Source organism: Patiria miniata, unplaced genomic scaffold (genome assembly GCF_015706575.1).
Source record: "Patiria miniata isolate m_02_andy unplaced genomic scaffold, ASM1570657v1 HiC_scaffold_9, whole genome shotgun sequence".
Taxonomy (NCBI): Eukaryota; Metazoa; Echinodermata; class Asteroidea; order Valvatida; family Asterinidae; genus Patiria; species Patiria miniata.
In genome coordinates, this window is record NW_024037076.1 from 8,369,992 (window position 1) to 8,391,382 (window position 21,391).

General features: G+C 40.0%; 1 protein-coding gene across 1 annotated transcript; it reads right to left on the minus strand.

Moving 5' to 3' along the window:
- Positions 1-1,056: 1,056 nt before the first annotated feature.
- Positions 1,057-15,834, minus strand: LOC119720400 (protein jagged-1-like). The gene is made up of 14 exons (XM_038190065.1): positions 15,761-15,834; positions 13,699-13,865; positions 11,964-12,099; positions 10,428-10,579; positions 9,539-9,690; positions 8,789-9,030; positions 8,056-8,243; positions 7,010-7,237; positions 6,353-6,766; positions 5,156-5,331; positions 4,375-4,561; positions 3,789-3,954; positions 2,191-2,285; positions 1,057-1,258 (listed from the first exon to the last, which is right to left on the minus strand). The coding sequence occupies exons 1-14, from the start codon at positions 15,797-15,799 to the stop codon at positions 1,057-1,059; spliced, it is 2,544 nt and encodes an 847-aa protein (XP_038045993.1). The 5' UTR covers positions 15,800-15,834.
- Positions 15,835-21,391: the final 5,557 nt, after the last annotated feature.

Below are 21,391 nucleotides of genomic sequence, written 5' to 3' on the forward strand. Positions count from 1 at the left end.
CAAAGTTTAGGATATAAAAGGCCAATTCATAAGCTTTTGTTTAGTACAAGAATCATTCAAATCACTCGTGTACTTTTCAAGTTGTTAAACACAACCACCGTTTTAAAGTTCTGTCCACGGATCACAAAAAAGGTGTGTGTTCTTTCAGCAAAACGGAAACATTTCACGCACATCTCTATGCGATTTGGTTTCGTTTCGCCTAAAGAACACTTACCTTCTTGTAATTCGTGGACAGAACTTTAAACGGCGGTTGTGTTTAAAATTCCGTAACTTGAAAAGTACATGAGTGGTTTGAATGATTCTTGTACTAGAAGAAAGCTTTTATGAACTGGGTTTTCATATCCTAGATTTGTGCTACATGCAGAACTTCACTCAAACAATAGTCCCGACATTTGGGTTTCGTTTTTTTTTACTCACCCTACACCCTAGTACATTAAAATTATACAGCAGCTGCAATTAAGTTTGTGCAATACGGACATAGTGAAAGCAATGTACAAAGCAGGTATGAAATACAATTACCTCGCCATTGTTTGGAAGGCGCCCCTTAAATAGCTGATCCCAGGTCCGCTTTTACATTGTTAAATCAGGACTTGGATACTGTGTTTGTATTAATCTAGAAAGGTCACGTGTCAGGTTTGTACATTACATAGTATTTAAATATATGCATAATTCAACATCGCTCAAATACCGTCTGGCACAGTATTTGCGTCAAAAAGGTGCAGTACAGTAATCAGAGATAACATGACGATCATTCATTTCTTACAAAGTAACCGACAACTTCCAATAGCTATTTGGTTTATGGCCCAAACCATTTTACATTACTGTGATCATGGACGTTAATTTTTTTTTAAACTTCGAGACACACGGCGCGTTCAGTGATGTGAAAAACACCATGTCCAACATCACAGTTGGTACTAATTTGTTTTTTTTAATTTGGCACTGAAACTGCATAAATCACGGGGGATGGGAGGATGCATCCCCACACTTTCTACAATGACCGGGCTGGGGTGTTGAAACATTCCCCCTTTCTGCAATGACCGGGGCTGGGGTGTTGAATCATTCCCCCTCCCCCTCCACCATGTTGGGAAGGTCGGGTCTTTTAGGTAGAGTAGGGGCGTCATCCCTGATGCGGGTACTGTGGGCGATGTCCACCTCCCCGATGCGGGTATTATAAGTTGTCTCCAGATTCAGCGGCAGGGCCGATTGGCCCCGGTCGCGGCCTTGGTACTTGATTACAGCATCCTTGGCTCGATTGATGCTGTAAGAGAAAAAAACATACATCTCAGGAAGGCCTATACTCCGATATAACTTTTGGTTAGAATAACTCAAATGTCACACTTGCGGCTAGCTGAATAATCACAAAAACGGGCTTTTATATAGCACTTTTAACTAAGATCAATGCGCTTTATACATTATTATTACCCCTGATCATTGGACCAATTAAACATTCCAAATACCATCTCAGCTCCCAGGGGAGTATGCAGCTTGATGCTGCCAGTTAGGCGCAAGGAAGCTAATTCAATCACAATAACCATCTCTACCCTCACAGATGCAACTATCAACAGAAAACATAGATGTCGTCAGCCAGGTGTAAGTCAGACTGATTTCTAGTTCAATCTCATTTCTAAGGGTACAATTTTTGTAAGGGGCATAAAGCGCTGTTACTGGAACATGCCTTGGAAGCTAAGATGAAACATTTTTACAATAGAAATTTTAGCGAAAACTACGCGCAGCAGATGCTTGCTTTGAACTGTAATTGGTAACGGTTTGTTCTCATTTCCAACGTTTCGCCAATGTGTAAACATGGTTTGGCAGTCGTGAAAGTGAAAAAAAGAAATCGTAGAATATATTACTTTAGTTCAACATCGTACCTTGACGAAATAAGAAGTTTTCATCGGATACCCTACTTTTTCTCAATTTATTGGTTAACTGATTATTGCTATTTTCCTTTTGAAGTTTGAACTTAATAATTTCATAAGTAGGCATATAGCGTTAAAGAAATCGTAAGAGCAACAATTTTAAAGGCTAAAATTTATCGTTACATTGATGATATATCTGAAAACTGCTCTGAGTACCGGCACCCATCGACACCCTTTGAAATGCATTTGCAGACAAATCTGTTCTCCTTCTTTCCTGTAACCATATTACGTCCTCATTCGACTTTACTTAAACTCGAGCATTACTACTTACTATCCCTTGTGGTAGATGAACCCGGCCGCAATAACGACCGAAGCTACAATAACGACAATGAGTAGAATAATGTACCAGTTGGAACCGATCCAGTTCTGTAAAGAAACCACATGTACTTGGCTTTATCTTCTGTAATATCCCATCACCACAGTTGAATTCCATTACTTACTTATGTTATCACCATCCATCTTATTTTCACCATTATCAAGTCAACATTATCACCATATTATATTGTTATCACTATCATTTTCACTACCATCTTAATTCAACCACTTCTGTTAGTTCATCCTTCTATTGGCAGTTTGTTCATCATCTCTCGATCAGTTTAACATTTTTAAAACACTAAGTCACTATTTAACAAGATTGCTACAGGCCACTAGAGGTGGCAGCTACAAAAGAAAACAAAAAAACGTGGATTTAAAGACAAAAAGAAATGAATTATCAACTGATTTTTTCCTTCAAATTGAGATGTAAAAGTTGGAAGGGGAAAGAGGGTGGGCAATGAGTTCCACTGGGAAACAGTAAGAGGGAAGGAAGTTAAGTAACTACCTCAACTCGTATAACAGAAATGACAGACGGATCACAGGAGGCAGGGGAGGGAGGTCAAAATGCGAGGAAGGAGTGAGAAGGGAAAGTCCTCCTGACAGAAGGAGTAGCGCAAAAAGGAAACTAAGCCTCTGTCAGCGAGAGGTTCTATATACAGTATGTCTCAAAAATAGTGCCCGTCTAAATAGTTTTGAAAGAACAACCAAACCACGAAGTAAATTTGTTAAGTTTTTAATTGTGCATATCCTCTTTATCCTTGGCCTCAACTCCTAAATAATTGTCGCTCACGCTTCACTTCACAATGATCAATTGATCACAGCAACATTTCTGGACACTTGTGACCAATATCATGAAAGAAGTTCATCAGGCTGGTGAAGTTTTAACTTTGTAAATGCTTTCTATATTAACTACGTAAGTAATTGGCTGTGTTAATAGAGAATTCATTTACAAACTTGTGACCAAGTTCCTTGTCTTTTAATCATTTTCAGTGCTTTGTTATGTAAGCTGTGTAAAATCAGTCGCCATTTGCCCTCGAGCGTTAAACTGAGGTCTAGCCCTGATGACTAAATGACTGATGGCCAGGCTAAAAATTCCAATAGCCCTGATGATTGAATGACTGTTAACCATGCAGGCAAATGATTCCAATCCCCAAACCGCAGCCCTTTTTCACAACATGAAAGAGTTTTCACAGCTTACATAATAACAAGTCACTGAAATTGAGTAAGTCAAAGAACTTGGTCACATGTCAAAAAATGTTGTTGTAATCAATTAACCATTGTTTAGTGAGGCATGAGGGAAATTAATTAAAACTCTTAGGGGTTGAGGCCAAGGATTAGGAGTATCTGCACAATCAATAATTTTCAAAATTTACTTCGTAGTTTTGTTGTTCTTTCAAAAATATTAAGGTGAACACTTTTGGGAGATGTGCTGTAGAAGAGCTGCCAGTTATAAGGTCTCCAGGTAGAACTCTCCTGACTTCGCATTGTGCCATGATTGATCCTCAAAAATTTCCACTATTCAAAGTTTCTTCCAGTTAAGGGGAGAAATCCTACCTCTGACGGGTTCCCGGTGAATGGCTCCGCAGATCCCTTGTAGATATCGAGGCCGTACTGGGCAGGAAGATCCGTTGACGCCCCATCAATCCAAGCCTCTATGGTGTCCTTCTGTAAGTAACCCGACTCAGTCCAAGCTAGAAAGGTCACTTTAGTCAGAGGTGAGCTGGGATGAATAGAAGTTAATATTTTGAGATAAGAGCCCGATGCATGGAATTTATAGATCACTTCATGGTCATTAGTAATCGACGGATTCACAAATCGCTTTATGTAGTAGGATTGCCTTTGCGCGATTGTATGGAGTGCCTTAATGTGTGTTATACCAATTAAACTAAGATCTGCAAACAAAAGAATATTTGTTGGTAGATAGCTTGACGATTTTGTTTGAACTAGATTGTTAAAAGGGCTTTTTTCACACCGAAAATGCGTTGATAATCTTTCGGTAAACTAATTACGAGACGATTAACTACACTATGCAACAATTTGGAGCAAAATTATGTTTGCACCATTAACTGGTAATTACATTTCAATTTCTGTGTCAATTAAGCCTTGCAAGAACATTGTGAAATAATATATATATATATACCTATCGGTAGATTTGACATAGTCCTCTGTCAGAATTATTTCCACTGACACTGTTTCTCCGGTGTCTCTCCGCACGCGCGAATGAAGTGCGTAGAGTTTCTGCAGCAGATTGGCCAATTTGGTCTCATATGCAGACTTATCTTCCAGCTTTCCTATCATGAAGACGACGGCACCGTACAGTTTTGAATCTTAGACACGTGACAAAAACAAAAGAAATACAGGAATGTTTTATTTTTTAAATTTCGTGAAACGATTGCCCCCAAATAGATGATAAATTAAATTTAAGGCACTATACTAAGCTCTGATTTTGATTTTGAAAATGCAACAATTAAAGTACGTGTGATAAAAATGACGGCCTTCAAATGTGCTCAACGTGTGCGAATTCGGAGCACAACTATACTCGGCCCGATTCCGAATTTCGCGTTCGTTCGATTCCGCTTCTGCGCTGAGTTTTATCCAACCAACTACATTTTGGTATCACAACTAATGAACGACAGAAAATATTGTCAGATCGGGCTTGATTCGAGTCTGTCGGATTGGGGACACCACTTCACCAAAAACAATGTCAGGTATCTAAGTAGACAGCAAAAGACTCCACAGGACTTTTTATTTCGAAAACCTGTTTGGTTTTATACTCTGGATTTTTTTCCAATAGAAAATATCAAGCTCCATTAAAATGTGGTACAATGTACTGTCATAATTATAAAGGCTTTGCATAGACAATGTTGAATTGAGAATGTTTTGTTCATTTCAGTACTAATTCCATTTTGATCTTTTCTTACCTATGTCGCAATTTGTTCCATAGAAGCCGTCATCACAGGTGCATTTGTAATTGTAATCGTTAGCGCTGTTGGTGTTTTCACATGTACCATTCTGACACGGTGGGTCTCTGAGGGCGCATGGCTTATCTATCACCGTGTCACACTGAGTGCCCTCGTAAAACACATCACATTCACATCTTTAGAAACCAATTATAATGCTGAGGTAAATGCCAGTGAAGACTGATCCATCGTATGCAGTAGCCATCTTGGAAATATATTTTGCTTATTTTGAATTCAGTGTCAAGTTTGAAAGCACAATATGGTCTTTGCATGAGCTTAGTAAAAAATATCGACTGGCTTTCCTCGTTATTGAAAATTGACTAGTCAAACATGCAAAGTTTCATACTATGACTAGAAAAAGGTGTTAGAATCGACACAGATTTCAATTGCTTGCATAGCTATTTTTCCAAAGTCAATGGAAAAATCAAGTCAGATTGACTGATTTTCAGTTGCACCCAGCTGACCCTGAATGGCTAGTCGAATTTGCTTTCTTGTCAAATCTGACTAATGCTTTTTTAGAGTGTGTGCATGCCTGTGGGACTAAAGCTCATGCATCCCTAAGATGAATGTCATGCAAAGGATGTTAAGGCCTATGTCTTGCTACATGTATTAGTAGTTTGTAAACATGTTTATTAAGCAATTGAATACTGATGTTTAGGAATTGAACACAACTGATACATTCAACAACAAAAAAGAAAGTCCCCCTTTATATTTTTTTGTGTAACTCAAAAACCACTGGGCATATCTTGCTCAAATTACGACTGATCAGTACAGAAATTCCTTAGCAATCCAGCCCTACTCTTTGTTTGGCCCAAAATCGTGATAATGTGTACAAAATTATTCAGTTTATGACAAATGGTACCGGAAAAAGTTGCCCTTTTGTATACGTGCAAGGTGAGTGTGAACCACAACTTGCACAAAAGTGCAACTGTTCTCGATATCATTGGTCATAAATTGTATAAATTCGTTAACTGTTTTTGGTCAAATAAGGAGTATGGCTGGATTGCTAAGGAATTTCTGTACTAATTAGTCGTTATTTGAGTGAGAGGTGCGCAGTAAGACAAACAAATATTGGAGGGGGACTTTCTTTTTTTGTTTGATTGCATTAAGATTGTGTTTAATTGCTAAACACAGTTGTTAGAGTGCATTACTGCTCACCTGTAGGCATTCAACTCATCCACACACGTTCCATGCTCACACGGCGAGCTAGCACACTCATCTATTTCGTTCTGACACAGCACGCCTGCATACCCCGCCGTGCAGTTGCAAACGTAGCCGTTGATGAGATCCCAGCAAGTCCCATTCAGACAGGGTGAGCTATTACACTCGGTGGTTTCACTGTGGCACTTTTCTCCACCGTAGCCCGGCGGGCAGAGACAGGTGTACCCGTCCAGGTGATCGGTGCAGGTGCCCTGGTGTAGACACGGCGAGCTGGCGCACTCGTCGATGTCTTGGTCGCACGTCTTCCCGCCGTAGCCTGCCGCGCATTCGCAGATGAACCCCGGGTAATCGTCCACGCAAGTGGCGTTGTTCATACACGGATCGTAATCACACAGATTCAACCTCAGACACCTGACATAAGGAGAAAAGACATAATTACTTCTTAAATTTTAAGAGTTTAAAGCCACCGTTCTGTCCAGTTGGAAAATAGACAAGAGAAGTGAGCAGACGACGCTAACCAGATTCGCGACCCTCCTAAATTTGGTTGTGACCCACCGCTGCCAAACGACTAGAGAATTAATGAACTTCTAACGGACAAACTTGGTTGAAATTGTTCACAAATGCTTGCCCAATCATACACGGCGCCACACTTACCAGAAACCGTTGATCTCGTTCACGCAGGTCTCATTGACATAGCATGGGAACGAGGCACATTCATCTATGTCCATCTCGCACGTGTCACCCTCGTACCCGTCGACACAGTGACAGTGGTATCCGGCGAGTTCGTCCTCACAAGTTGCGTTATTTCTACACGGGGAGCTCAGGCACTCGTCCGTCTCCAGATCGCAGTGTGTTCCCTCATATCCTTCTTGACATGCACACCTTTAGGGAGAAACAATTCAGTTCTTCCATAAATCGCAGGCCATTTGTTGTTCAAAATGTTCAATGGTGTATGGTCCTTAAGGTTATAAACGTGATTTTTCAAACTTTTGATTTTATTTTTCCGAACGGCATTTAAAGGAACATAATGTCATGCAACAAATAAATTTGCTTGTTTTGCAGGCCTTTAATGGTGTTAAAAAGTGGTTTTAAATGGCGCACTCCAGTTTAGAAAATGTGCACACTATTCAGAACAAATTAGGAGCGTCCCGCTATTAATTCATAGCTATATTAATTTATTGATTACTTGTCGTGGGCCGATTTGTCCTGATATGTCGCATTGGAAAGCTCATAACTAATGTAATGCTAGAAAATTATCAATTCCATTTGAAAATCTATTTTTCAAGGTATCAAACCCAAAACGCACGTATACCAACTCTAAGCATGGCATTGTTTTGATGTAGAAGTTAAGTTTTCACCAGTAGGTCTACATTTTGAATGAACTTTAAACCTCGGGATAATCCCAGACTTGTTTATACGGCTGCAGCTGGTGTTCTTCAACAGGGACAATCAAAAATCAAGTCAATAATTACATGTGACGACCATTTTAAAGTAAAAGTTAGTATAGCCGGTCCGATGTTCACAGAAAATGGGGGGGGGGGGTGTCCCCCTCTCGATTGGTGCCCATGGCCACAATCATTCATAATGTTAATGTATTTAGTGATCACATGGTATTGAACGAAATCAATAATGGATTCATTACACTGCACATAAGAGGCCTAATTCACGCGTAAATTTGCTTGGGATTCGATCGAACTTACTGATATTTCCCAATGAGATCATGACACGTCCCATTGTGAAGGCACGGACTGGAACTACATTCGTCTGTTTCCACATCACACAAGAGGCCCTCGTAGCCCGTCTCGCACAGACAGTGAAACCCGTCCACTCGGTCAACGCACGTTCCGTTATTGGCGCAGGTTTGGTTGATGCAGTAATCGATGTCAACCTGTTAACAAAATGCCCATTAGCAAGAAGTAAACCTCATTACTGATAATAGTATAGATGTAGAAATCCGGGGACTGACAGCTGTAAGCCTATGTCATGTTATGCACAGAACCGTTGATAATATGACATTCAGTCAACTGTTGTGTGTTTGATTGTATGAACATCTGATCTGATCTGATATCACCAAGAACAGCAAATTTGTTGTTGGCCTACCGTTTAACAATAAGCACCAACATCAGATTAACTGAATTGGCATACGAAATTCGTGTGTATAATCAAACGGACATCCCACTTTTAATTAAAGCATACTTTCTAATTACTTTTCCAATATATCAAGTCTGGCAATTTCTGGGCGAGATTCCGCGCTCTAACTTTGGGAAATATGACAAAACCACACAGTAACTGGTTGGATTTAGTAAAGTCAACATACAGCAACACGTTGCTTCAGTTATATATAGGCGAAACTCTGAATACGTAAATTTGCCTGGCGTAAATTAAAACAAAAAAGACGACTTCCGCAATAACAAGGGAACATGAATCCGTTACCTCGCACAGATCTCCAAAATAACCCAGAGGACACACACACTTGAATTGACCAATCAGATCATTACACGTGGCTCCGTTCTGACATGGCTGACCAGCGCAGTCGTCGTACTCACAGAACTCGTCCGCGTACACAAAACCAGGGGGACATGCGCAGGTGAAGTATGCCACGTGATCGTGGCAAGTCCCGCCATTTTTGCAAGGCGTGGATGCGCAGTCGTCCACGTCGATGTTACATGTCGTTCCTGTGGACACATTAACGATTTGGTTTATATAAATATGGTAAAGCTAACTTTAAGTCCTTATAGCTTTTGAGTAGTTACAAGGGACACGATGAAAAGGAATCATGGTGTTCCAAGTGGAGAACATCTTCAGAGCTAGAGGCTCGGACCTTGCAATGTAATCTTTTAATGTAGTCCTTGAAAATGCACCTTTGTGTCCCATTTAGCCTTATTTTCAATTTTCGTTTTGCCATTTTCAAGGCTATTTTGGTGCCTTTTCTGGTTTTTATGCTAATGCCAATTCCATACTCATAAGCAAAAGTGTGATGTCATTTCAGGCAGACACCTGAAGTGATAAAGGAACATTTCTCACAAAACGTAAAGCCCATCTTGGGTTTGTGTTGTGGAGAACAAGACATTAGATATGCATGTAATGGACCAATCAGAAGATGGGAACCGGATTTCGTTTGGGGGAAAAAACTTCCACGAGTCGGTAGGGTCCGTAATTCATCTAACGTTTGTAAAAAAATACCTTCCCAGCCACTGTAGCAAATTTTGGCTCCCGTATTGGTGTCGCATCGGTAATGTCCATACTGGTCATCCCTGGGAATACAGTACACACTGCAGTCGGAGCCAAAGTAATAACTGTCGCAATACACCCTCACTTCAAAACTGAAGTCGATCCTAGTAATACAAAAAAATAGAAAAAAAAGAGACAGAAGCAAACAGATGAAGAGTGGTCTACACAAATTACAATCTCCAAATTCTACAAAGGCTTGCCTTAAGTAGCTATGTCTGCGAGAGAAGAGCTGTCAAACGTTTTACTTTTTCAAGCCATGCATTCGGAGAAAAGTTTGAGAGTGCACACACCCACGAAATACATATTTTGCAATTATAGTTGTTGAAGACATTTCAAATTGATCTTTCAAATTGATCTTGTGAGTGATAATTCACCTACTACCTGGAGTTGTTTTTGTTTTTGTTTGTTTGTTTGCTTTTTGTGTGTGATTTTTGTTTGCATGGTATTGATTTGTTGTATCAATTCGGAAAGATGTTTATAAAAAGTTTGTAATTGGAGGCAAAATCATTTTTTGTGCAGTAATGTTGTAGTCACGTGGTATTTATCACAGATCGCTACAACTCTAGGTATAAATATAAAGTATCGTGTTCCATATGCGCCATCGGCGTCGCATTTTTGGGCGTCGCATTTTTAAGCTCTGGCAGGGATCATTTGATGGATTTCATGCAAGACTTTCATGCAAGACGGCCAGGGATTATTGTGCACTCGCACTTGTTATTCTGAACTATACATAAACGTGGATAGATATTCTGTTCAGTGTATCATGAAAAAGGGAACATATTTTTTTTTTATTGGTAGATAAATCTTTCCTTTTGTTGACATTCATGTCCTAGTGACGTACTGTGACCGTGAACCCAGGCTATACTGCTGCCACGTCGCGCTTGATAGGTTCCGTGCAGCCGCTTCATAGATCGTCCTTCTATCACGATCAATCTCGTCATCGGCATTCTGGGTATCCAGATCCCAGACTCGGACGAAGACTTGCATGCTACCCTGTCAAACAATTGAAAATATGAACACTTTAAGTCGGATTGCAAATATACATGCACTCACTCATGGGAGCGGCTAAAGCCATTTCATATAAACTGATGTACGTTACTGCCAGCTGTATCCATTAATTTTATGCAGACCGGCAGTAGCACATCAGCCCTAGAATCATTCCAACCAGGATTTGATCATTGATGTAAAAAGATGTGAACAATACTGTTGAACAAAGCTCAGCGGCAGCTATACACAGTGTGAAGGGTGGATTTTGGACGGGCGTTTCCGAAGCCAGCCTCTTTATTAGACTAATTTGCAAAATATAAAGGCCCGCTTGAGAAAAAGAAAACATACATTTCTTTTCATAAAGAAAAAGCAAATTACGAATCATTGTTTAAGCCCTTTGGTTCCTGTACAAATGTGACTGCAACTTCTTGGTCAGCCCCTACACCCATTTTGGAAAGATCTCGGTCCTTTAGTAGGCCTGACGGACCTGACCCCTGTGAAAAAAATGCCTGATTCGTGACTGGGCTCAATTTTGTGGGTGCAGGTAGTATAATTATAGGCCTAGACCAATCCAGCCACGCGCGCTATTAATTCCTATCACTATAAGACCCCTGTATTGCTTTGTACAATGGCGTGCACAGTGATTTCTTAATTGAAGGGGGCATCGTGATAGAGTGTGTACATTATACATGGCCCAGTTTCGCCTCTACAGGGTTACCCGAAAAATATAACCCTAAAACATTTGGCTTTAAAAAAAAAGGGATCTGTGGATGTTTATATTTTGGGTATCAGATTAAGGCTGAGAGCTTTTTGCTTCATATACTGAGAAAAAGTCATGAAAATAGCACTTTGGGTTCCTGAGAAAATGCCAATTATGTCAAAGTAGTCATATTTCATCCTGAACTCAAGAACTTCGAACAGTAAAACATTTTACTGTAAGCCTATTGTGCAATTATCGTTCATTTGTGAAATTTCTTTAGTATTTTTGTCATATTTATGATGCTGAAAGGGTTTAACTTTTAGGACTAAAAGGTGAGATACCTGTTCAGGTGGAAAATAAAAGGTATTTCCACCAAATTCATGTGTACTTTTGTCATATGGGCTGTTGATTGTAAGGATTAGGACATGCACTAGGTACAGTGGAAATTCCTTACGGTGGTAATTGTTTGTGTACAGGATGAAAATAACTACTTTTACATGATTTTGTTCAGTATTTGAAAGAACAACTCTCAGCTTTAGTCTGATACCAAAAACATAAAAATTCACCAATCACTTTTTTTTGTTATTAAAGTCAAATGTTTTAGGGTTGTATTTTTTTTTTTTGGGGGGGGGTTCACCCTGTATAATACGCTAAATATAAAGTCCTATAGCGCCACTCTGAATAGCTTACCGACCAGGAGTCGACACGTATGGTGTACGGGTTCGCTATCGCGTTGGGTATGGTGGAGGGGAAGTTGAAGTTGTCGTTATCCTCATGAAGTTTCTCTGTTGTGATAGCTGCCATGTCGCAGGAAGTACCCAAGGGACTTGAACGTGTTCAAAGAGAATGATTAAACACAATTAAATATTTGAAGAGGTCTTAAAACTGAACATGAAACCTATAGGCCTAAAGAAATGTGTACTTGAGAAAGGTTTTCGTGAAATTTTCAGATTCGTTTGCACAGTAAATTGGCCAAATTTATGGGGCTACGTCGTTTGTGGTACTGGTCACCAATCGGTACACCTTCGTCAAACTCCCCACTCGCAAATGCAGCGAAAAGATCACCAAGTGTCGTCTTTCCAACAAGTACTGTCCGTGCATACCACGGTTTTTTAACTTTAATTTTGGTTCGTATGGAAACGCAAACGAAAACCATTGTGATGAAATCAAACAAAACAAATTGAAGATTCGGGCTTTAATTTCTTGTCGATGAATGCATGGTACTAGTGCACTGCGTGACAGAAAACAGCGAATTCTTTAAACACATGCTCCAGCGTGAGCTAGTCTCATACCGGTCACATTCTGGCTTCGAAGTCAGCATTTACCGTATACAGTACGTGCAGACAGATTCCGGTTGAATTTTCAAACGACTGTAGTCTAAAACTATCAATAGAAATACGCAAGTGGGTGACCTCGCCATGCTCGCAGGGGGTATAGACTCTCATCGCGAAGAAGTGTTTAGCGATCGCGCGCCTGTCGATTTATGTGGTGTACAAAGTGACCGACAGAGTCTATACTGAAAACTTCGGCTCACATATTTCACGGTATTTATTTTCCGATGAATTTGTGGACGTTTTCGGTATTTTTTACTGAAAAATAGGTGGCCTCCAAAATGGAAGCGGGCGGGGACGAGAAAGATGTGTTTTGCTTTGGGTTTTTTTTTGCTTCGCCTAATGATACCTCTTACAGACAGAATTTGACACTTGTAAACAAGTCTATCAAACTTTCCTTATTTGCATAATTATGCATAAAAGCTCTTGCATTTTTGTTGCCTGAGGGCGCTGTTTGATTGGGTGTGGTCAGCTCCTTGGACATGCATGACCAAATGTACATGTGTATACATGTACATGTGCACACCTATGCAGACACCTACATGTATGCAGACATGCTCTGACATCACTTTGTAATTTGCCATTTATATGTGACATCCCTTCGGAAGCTCAGCAAAAGTAAGTTTACTGACATTTATTTAGTTATTTTGTGATTGTGATTAGAGATTTATTGTCATAATTTAAAAGGAAATTTGTGTGTAAATTTGGATTATTTAGCCAGTCAAATTGAACCATGTGAGCCACTCCTTGTTTGTCATTGAGCCCCTTTGTAAGATTGAAAGACATTGTAGGATGAAAAGTGTTTGTTATTTATACTTACCATTGGTAGATTTATATAGCACTTGACTCAAAATTAGTTTTGTTTTTCTTTATTCTTATAGTTGAACCTTGCTTGCTTGCTTGCTACTTGCTTACTACTACTTGCAACCTGATTGTTTGCCACATCCTACTGTACACATTACTTGCTACTTGAGACACCACTGTGAATTGTGAATTAAACCTTGTGACAGCAATCCAAGCATGAGTTTTCAAACTGAGCTTATTGGTATTTCTGTAATCTGGGGAGGTTACAATACCTATACTATCTAACGTACCCTGTATCGTCGCCGTCGATACACACAAAGAAGTAGTTATCACAGAAGTTATCGCAGCCACCAATGACGTCATCACAACAACCACCGTCATAATCATTATGGTCGGAATTGTAGAAAGATACAAACTTGAACTGGACTGAAGCAGTCGCCCATACTAAAAGGAATACCTGCCCAAACAACATCAAAAGGGAATAATGACCTAAACAATGAACATGACTTGATTAAAGAGTTCAGACCAACAGCATACAAATAATTATGATGCTGGTCATTTTCCCCTATTTTGGCAATATCCCATAGGCAAGCTCGTTGGTCGAGCGGTAAGACGTGTACGCTAGTAAGCAGGCAGTCGTGGGTTCGAGTCCCACCCGAGTGATTCTTCTAACGATTTTTTTCTCACAATTACTCGGGGGCAACACTGAGCATACAGCGTTTATAAAATCCGTCGGTGCAAGACAAAAAAACCCCGATATTTAATATCTTTGCAATCAAACATAAATATATCTTAAAAAAAGTGTGGTGTTATTGTAAAGTTTCCTAATGAGCCACCGATTACGGCGATCTGAAATCCATAAAAATTAACCAAGTTAATCACATCGAATTTTGATAGCAGCTAAAAGTAGCCATACTTTAATAACTGCAATCCAGGTTTGGGTCAAAGGGAGAGGCGGGGATTAACTGCATGGGAGGGGGGTTATCCTGCATTAAAGGGAAGATGCAACATTTGCAACATCAAAAAACGAGATGATCACGAAATACCTTACTGAATTGCTAGGGATTGACAGTCTAAAGCATCCTGTAAAATGGTGGCTCCTGGTGTGCTGACATTTTCAAGCAAAACTGTATTTTTCAAATGCTGGTCGGCCAGGAGAAAACTCTTCTTTTTTTTTTAACTGCTTTTCATATTTAGTTGTTCCGCATTTTCTTTGCAATTGATTTCACACTTGCGAAGGGGCACAAGCCTGCTAGACTGATTATTTGACCTTACAATTCCCTAAAGTCTTTACATTTCTCCGTCAGGGTCAGGGAACCAGACTACAAGAACATGATTTGTGGCAGCAATTGTTTTCATCTTTGTCGTCGAAACAAGAGTATTACTGATCTATACATAATGATATATAACTTTTAACTAAAAACTATAGGATAATAGAATGATCCAGGTCAACTTTGTATAACCTTCATTGTTATACCCCCCCCCCCCCCCCGGTTATTGTCACCCACATGACAAATTTGCTGAACTTATTTCGCTACAAGGTACTTGATCCTTGCATTTATATAGAATCTACTGCTAAATCAGTCATAGGCCTCAGTGGTTTACTGCTTTGTAAATATGCTGGTCCTAAATATACATGTCATTATTGAGCCTCCATTGTATTCTGATTTCCGAAGTAAGGAAACAGAGGAACCAAGATAGTTCATGTAATGCCAGTTCCTTTGTTTATAGTTATCTTTCTCAGACTACTGATAACCGTTTAAGTTCAACGTAGTGCAAAACAAGTGAACAGTCAGTGGGCCTTGCCTGTATACATTAGCACAAGGCTAATTGGAGCGGAGTCAATTACAAATGTATATAAAACAAAACAATGGTACCGTAGTTTTTGCATTTGAACTTGGTGATATAGGTGATATGCATGGTCTTCGCAATATTCACAGTGTTCACTAAAAAGTCAAAACTGAATCATAGAAAGTTAGCCTACGAAACAACTATAGGGGGGTATTGCAAACTTTTCTGAAAGGAAATATCTTACATAAGCATGGTGCCAAATAGGGACCTGTATGGGAGCGATAGCCTTATTGATTTCTGCCTGCCCTTCCCCTTCGACCATCACTACAATCTCAAATTTCTTCGACCATAATTTTCGACCGTTACATGCCAGATTAATTAAGTTGAAGGATCAATAATTGACGCATAGCCTATAGGCCAGGTCAATCAGTAATAAGTCTCTTCTGGTGCAGTGCGTATTGTACCAGAGTCCGCCAACAGTAGGCCGAGTCGTTTTGGTTTAGAATCTCAATAACACTTGTAACCATTATGACCAAAACAAAATGATCTCACTATTCTTACATGTGACAACAAAGCCGTCAATAGAAGAACAAACTTCATGTTTGACACAGGTCGCTCGTAAAGTGAACTCGTTGATGTCCGTGCGTGTATAAATTAAACTAAAAATTGATAGTGCTTTTTGATGCGCAATAAAAATGGACTTTGGTTCCATGTACGACTACCTTTATATTCGCAACCTGGTGAGAATGAGCAAATAAAATAGACCCTAAAGAATAACGGACCACGGAGTTTCGACTCTAATCGTTGCTAATGTTTTTGCAAATGAGGGTCATGGCCATAAACTTATGATAAAGAAACCAAAGTCACATTTTTTTTCGGAATACAAAAGACGCTGTGGCGATAATCAGCAGTCGCGTAGAAATTGTTTGTTTGCAATCTTTATCTCACAACACTGCAACACCAAGGATCAGGAATGTCAACATAACACTATAAATATTTCTGCCCTCCCCATTGCTGTATATATTTTGAGTCAGGTTTCTGTTGTCTTTTTTTGTTAAAGCATTTGGTTCAGTGCTTCATTTTCATAAGTAATCTTATCCTAATATAGGTGTTGTAATTTAGGTCACGAAAACTGTGACTTGGAAACTGCTTCTAGGTTTAAGCTTATTTAGGCTAAACTGGAGAAGAGTAGAACATAGTGAGTACAGTCATCTTCATCCAAGAATAGAATGATTAAGTTAATTACTGTACTAATTCTAAACATTAATACTACAATTAAATAAAGAAACAGGTAACCAGTTATTATTTTCACGCTTTGTTCAATTCTAAATCATATCACCGTAACTATGGAGCTATAAAAAGGCTAGCTCCATGGCGTAACACCGTCCAGAAAGTGCAACTTCAAACTACAGAAATATAGAATACTGGAAGGAAAATGTAGCTAAACTTAAAGTATATATTGCCAAAAAGGAAACAAGTAAACTTTGAAAGGAGAAAACAAAATAAATTGGTCATCCCTCTAAATTGTAGAAGAGTCGAAAATGTATACAGTCATCTTCATCCAACAACCGAATGACGCTCAAAGCGCAAAATTCAAAATGAAAATCTAGAGGGCGCTTTGTCAAATTAAAATAACAAAAGAAGTAGATACAGTTGAGCGATCTACATCAATGCAATGAATATGTAAACATGGGATAAACCAAAAATCAGGGGCTGGCCAAATATCGCTTTAGTTTTAAAACAGCCGTGACATAAGTAAGAAAGAAAAAGTTTAGACTAAGAAAGTCCCATTACAGTACGGTTTAACTACCCTCACATCAGAAGAAAATTTCAAGTCGGGCTCGATTCAGTAGCCAAAGTCCACCCTTTGATTAAGAATTGAATTTCAAAGGTGCATCATGACAGGGGGATGAGGGGGATAGTCCCATATAGTGGGAGGAGAGTGAAATATTTCATCAATGTTGCCATTTGTATAATTGTCTTTATCAACCGTTTAAAAACTGGCCACGTGACGGGCTCTCGACGAACAGGAATGGGTAAAACTGTCCAGTGTCACATGAAATTTTGACTCCTTTGAAATCCGGTGCCTTTTCAAGGGCGGTTCCAAACAAATCCATTCTGGCAATGAGTACATCACCATCTTTTCCTCAAAAAACATTGGTTAAAGTGGTCAGAAATTGCCTCAGATCGCACCACAGAGCATCTACAATCCAAAAAAATGTCGGCGCCCTCAAGCGGGCCCGAACCTTACTCCGTAATTTTTTTAATCCCCTAGATGTTCTGGATCCGCCCTTGTGCTTTTTTAGATACCGTTTTATTGGTTAAACGTTAACAATGCACACGTAGACATGCGCAATACTACCAGTGAGTCAGTATGTCATAGTCCTATTAATTCACACCACACCGGCACAGCTGCATTCTGTGCGACATCGCGCATTTGGGGACGCGCGCGCCAATCTTTATATAATGAGTTGTGTACGACATTGGATTATAGCAGTCTTGCAACGTGGGGCCAGTGACCTCGCGTGTAAACATCGGTGGTCTGTCCAGTGTTAAGTTGCCGAGTTATCATTCAATATATTTATAGAGGTTCTTCAGGCTGTCATTCTATTTTAAAGAAGCTTTCAGTTGAGTCAGATTTATAAAAAAAAAAAAAAAAACTAAAAACAGACCAGCCATAATCTTTCAAAATAAAAGAAGATTGCGGTCACTGAGAGTTTATTTCAGAGTAATTCAGAGCACAGACTATCAGCAACCAGTCGGCGGTATATTTCCCCAAAAGGAGCTTATTTCCTAGGGCCTTTAAATTGCTCGAGTACTTTCTAGGGTCTGAGGTACAATTTGGACATGGGTATCCGGGTGCGTTCGCCTCAAACGTAGGCCTACGGGTGTCGTTATTTACAGGGCTACAGATTCGAATTCGATTCCCAGGAAAAATTCGCCACAATATTGTGGGTGGTGTGAATGGCTTTGACGTACATGTACATGTGTGATCCAGCACCGATCGAGTGGAGTCGGGAAGCCTGGAATTCCTCGATGGTTTGAGTCTGTTTCCTTGCTTCGACCATCGTAATGGTAAATTTAGATGTTTAGGTATCAGGTATATTCATTAGTGTTATTAATGTACCACTTTATTTTACTGTTTCATTTTTTATAAATGAATTGTACATGTAACTGCTGGAATCGGAAATGACCTTCATTGAGATGATATATGAAGAAAACTTGGGGGAGGGCCTACGAAAATACCGCACTGTGTCATGAAACACATAAGCCTACCTACACACACCCACACGCGCAGAGAAAAGTTTTTAAAAGGTTTTAGGGTATCTCTCAGAATTTTCAAATTTCACCAACTGACACTGTGCAGCATGTATGCATCGACCCAACGTATAAAAATACGTGTAAAGTCTGTCGTTCTGAAGCACGGTGGGGAACGGGGGACTGATGTCGTTCCCCAACGATTTTCGTCGCTGAATAAAAATATGTAGCCTACATTTGATTATATAGCTCCGAACAGCTAATTTAATGACTCCAAACTCGAAAAAAAAACGTTTGATTGATGATCCTGTGCTAAAACTTTGGCAGTCGTCAGAAATTGCCTCAGATCGCACCCGCAGGGCGCCTAGAATCCATTTTTTCAGGGGCCCTTAAGCGGGCCCCGAACTCGCACCGTTAAGGCTTCGCACTCGCACAATTAGTACTGTTCAAGATACACATGTATGTACCACCCCCACTTTGAGAAGCGAATGACGCCCTCGAGAATTGGTGCCAACAGGCTGTTAGAGCTAGGACCTATAACAGTTTGGCCTGGCTTGATTTGTACAACCCCCTTCCCCCAACAAAAGTGTGTTCTGGATCCTTCCTTGTACCCCCACTCCCAATAGGCCTAATCTATAGCCAGATATTTTTATTATGTGTTTTTTAGACAGGGACATTTTCCGGTTCTTATTACATGATTTTCCTAGTGTATCAAACTACAGGCATTGAATACTATAACATGGTTCTTGGGGACATTCCTCATTTTGCCATTCCTCATTCCTCAAACTGCCCTCAAACGCACATGAAAGCATTACGATCGCGTTTAAAATGATCTCCTCTCTTGTAATGCAAAAGTGCCCCTAAAAAACACAAACACCCCTCTCGCAATAACAAAATTGTGCCCCTCTCAAAATGGAAAACTAGCCCGTAAAGAAATAATAGTGCTCCTTACGCTTTTAAAATGTAATGCAAACATTTTAAAAAGTGTATATCAATGTTGGTAGTAAACAAGGGCGGATCCAGACCACAATTTTTTGGGGGGGGCCACACAAAATTTTGGTCCCCCCAAAAAGTGGGTCTAAAAAATTACGGCGTGGGGTTCGGGGCCCGCTTAAGGGCCCCGAAATTTTTTTGGATTCTAGATGCTCTGTGGTGCGATCTGATGCAATTTCTGACCACTTTAACCAATGTTTTTTTGAGGAAAATATGGTGGTGTATTGCCTGCCTTTATTGCTATGTCACATACAAAAAAAAAATTGGTTTCGTTTTTTTGGGGGCCATGGCCCCCTTTGGCCTCCCCCCCCCCCCGGATCCGCCCTTGGTAGTAAATTTTGCTCTGGGTAACATGTATTCCTTGCAATGTGAACGAAAATAGTTTCACAATTTCTCCTCTTTGACGGAAGGTGCCTTTTTTTCTGAGGAAATCCCTCTTTTTGGTGATGCCCCAGTTTTAAAACGTTACGCCGCCGCCGATTGGCGTATTACATGTGTAGGTGTTAGTAAAAATTATACTCGCTTGTTAATAAATCACATTTTTCAAATCGAATATAGGGGTGGGCAGGTGGGTCAAAACAATTTGGAAAAGAATCCAAATTTAACAACATTGAGAATTTTGAATGGCCCCTAACAGGATGTTATAGGGAATGTTTATACATGTACATCCTTGGCTTTTGCCGTAATTTTCAGAAATGAAGTAATTGGGGGGTAAGTATAATAGATCCAAATATTGTTACACTGACATGTTTGAAGTACGGTGTTCTAAAATGCTGGAAAAACCAAGAAAAATATAAATGTTCAAGTAGTTTGGTTACTTGACTCCACTAAAGATGAAATAGATTAAAAATGGCGGAAAATTGTAAGGTAAGGGAACCAGTCTAGCTGGCTTGCACCCGTTCATGAACATGGAACCAAAAGTAAACAAAATTTGGACTGGAAAAAACCCACCAATTTGTAAATTTGGAGCAGTAGTTGAAAAATAGTTTGGTTTTTCCAACGGTGGTCGGCCGACCACCGTTGGAAATGCATACAAAAGTACTATTTTTCTTGAAAATGACTTCACACCATCCCAGGTGCCATAATTTTACAGGATGCTTTAGACTGCCAGTTACCAACATCCTAGTAAGGTATTTTGTAACAACTTGGTAGTTTTATTTTTCGATGCCTGCCAATGTTGTACTTTCCCTTTAAATTTCCGCTTCCGGAAAAGATAATCTCAATTTTTGAAAAAAGCAGGTATAGGCCCTACACACCAACTTTAAAAAAACATGTCATACTTTGTGAAATGTGTGCGTGACAATGCAGTATTTCGATTATCGCTCAAAAATAGTTGCTGGGGGCGGGGCGGGTGTTGGGTGTGTTACAGAGTGGCAAATTGCAACCGGCTAGAGATTTTAAGAGCGAGCCAGGCGGGGACGCGTGACTGAGCAAAATCGGGCCGGCGACATCGGCCTGTCGGGAAAAGCATGTCACGTCAGTCGGCAGGGATGAAGAGCGCCACATACTGTCCGAGAGTGTCCATGAGTGTCCGCTTTTAAAAGTGACCCTATGGGTGCAGTAAACTCACCCATGATGAGCGCCCCAACTTCAGAAAGTCAGGAAAAACACTCACAAGTTACTCTCCAAGGTGTTCGAGACGCCATCCGATGAAAAATTAAAGCTCATTTTGATCATCTTTCCTTTCCTTTTCAGTTTTTGGAGGTATACGAGCGAAGCGCTACACATAAAATAAAGATGGGCATGCATCAAAAACAGCGCCCCTATTGAATTGGGATGTCCTGGTTAATTTTGGTTTCGTCTACGTTTTTATGGTTTTTGTTTAATTAAGGATGAGAACGTACTAATGACATTGATTTCTCAGCGACAAACGTTGATTGCCGCTGGTGCTCCGCTGGCGGTTTTGGAGCGGCAGACCGCCGGTGGTATACCGCTGACTGC

Coding starts and splice junctions, on each gene's coding strand:
- LOC119720400 (XM_038190065.1), bottom strand. CDS start 15,799: ATGAAGTTTGTTCTTCTATTGACGGCTTTGTTGTCACAT. Junction 10,580..11,963: donor TACGTGTCGACTCCTGGTCG/GTAAGCTATTCA, acceptor ATTGTTTGACAG/GGTAGCATGCAAGTCTTCGT. Junction 5,332..6,352: donor GATGAGTTGAATGCCTACAG/GTGAGCAGTAAT, acceptor TGGTTTCTAAAG/ATGTGAATGTGATGTGTTTT.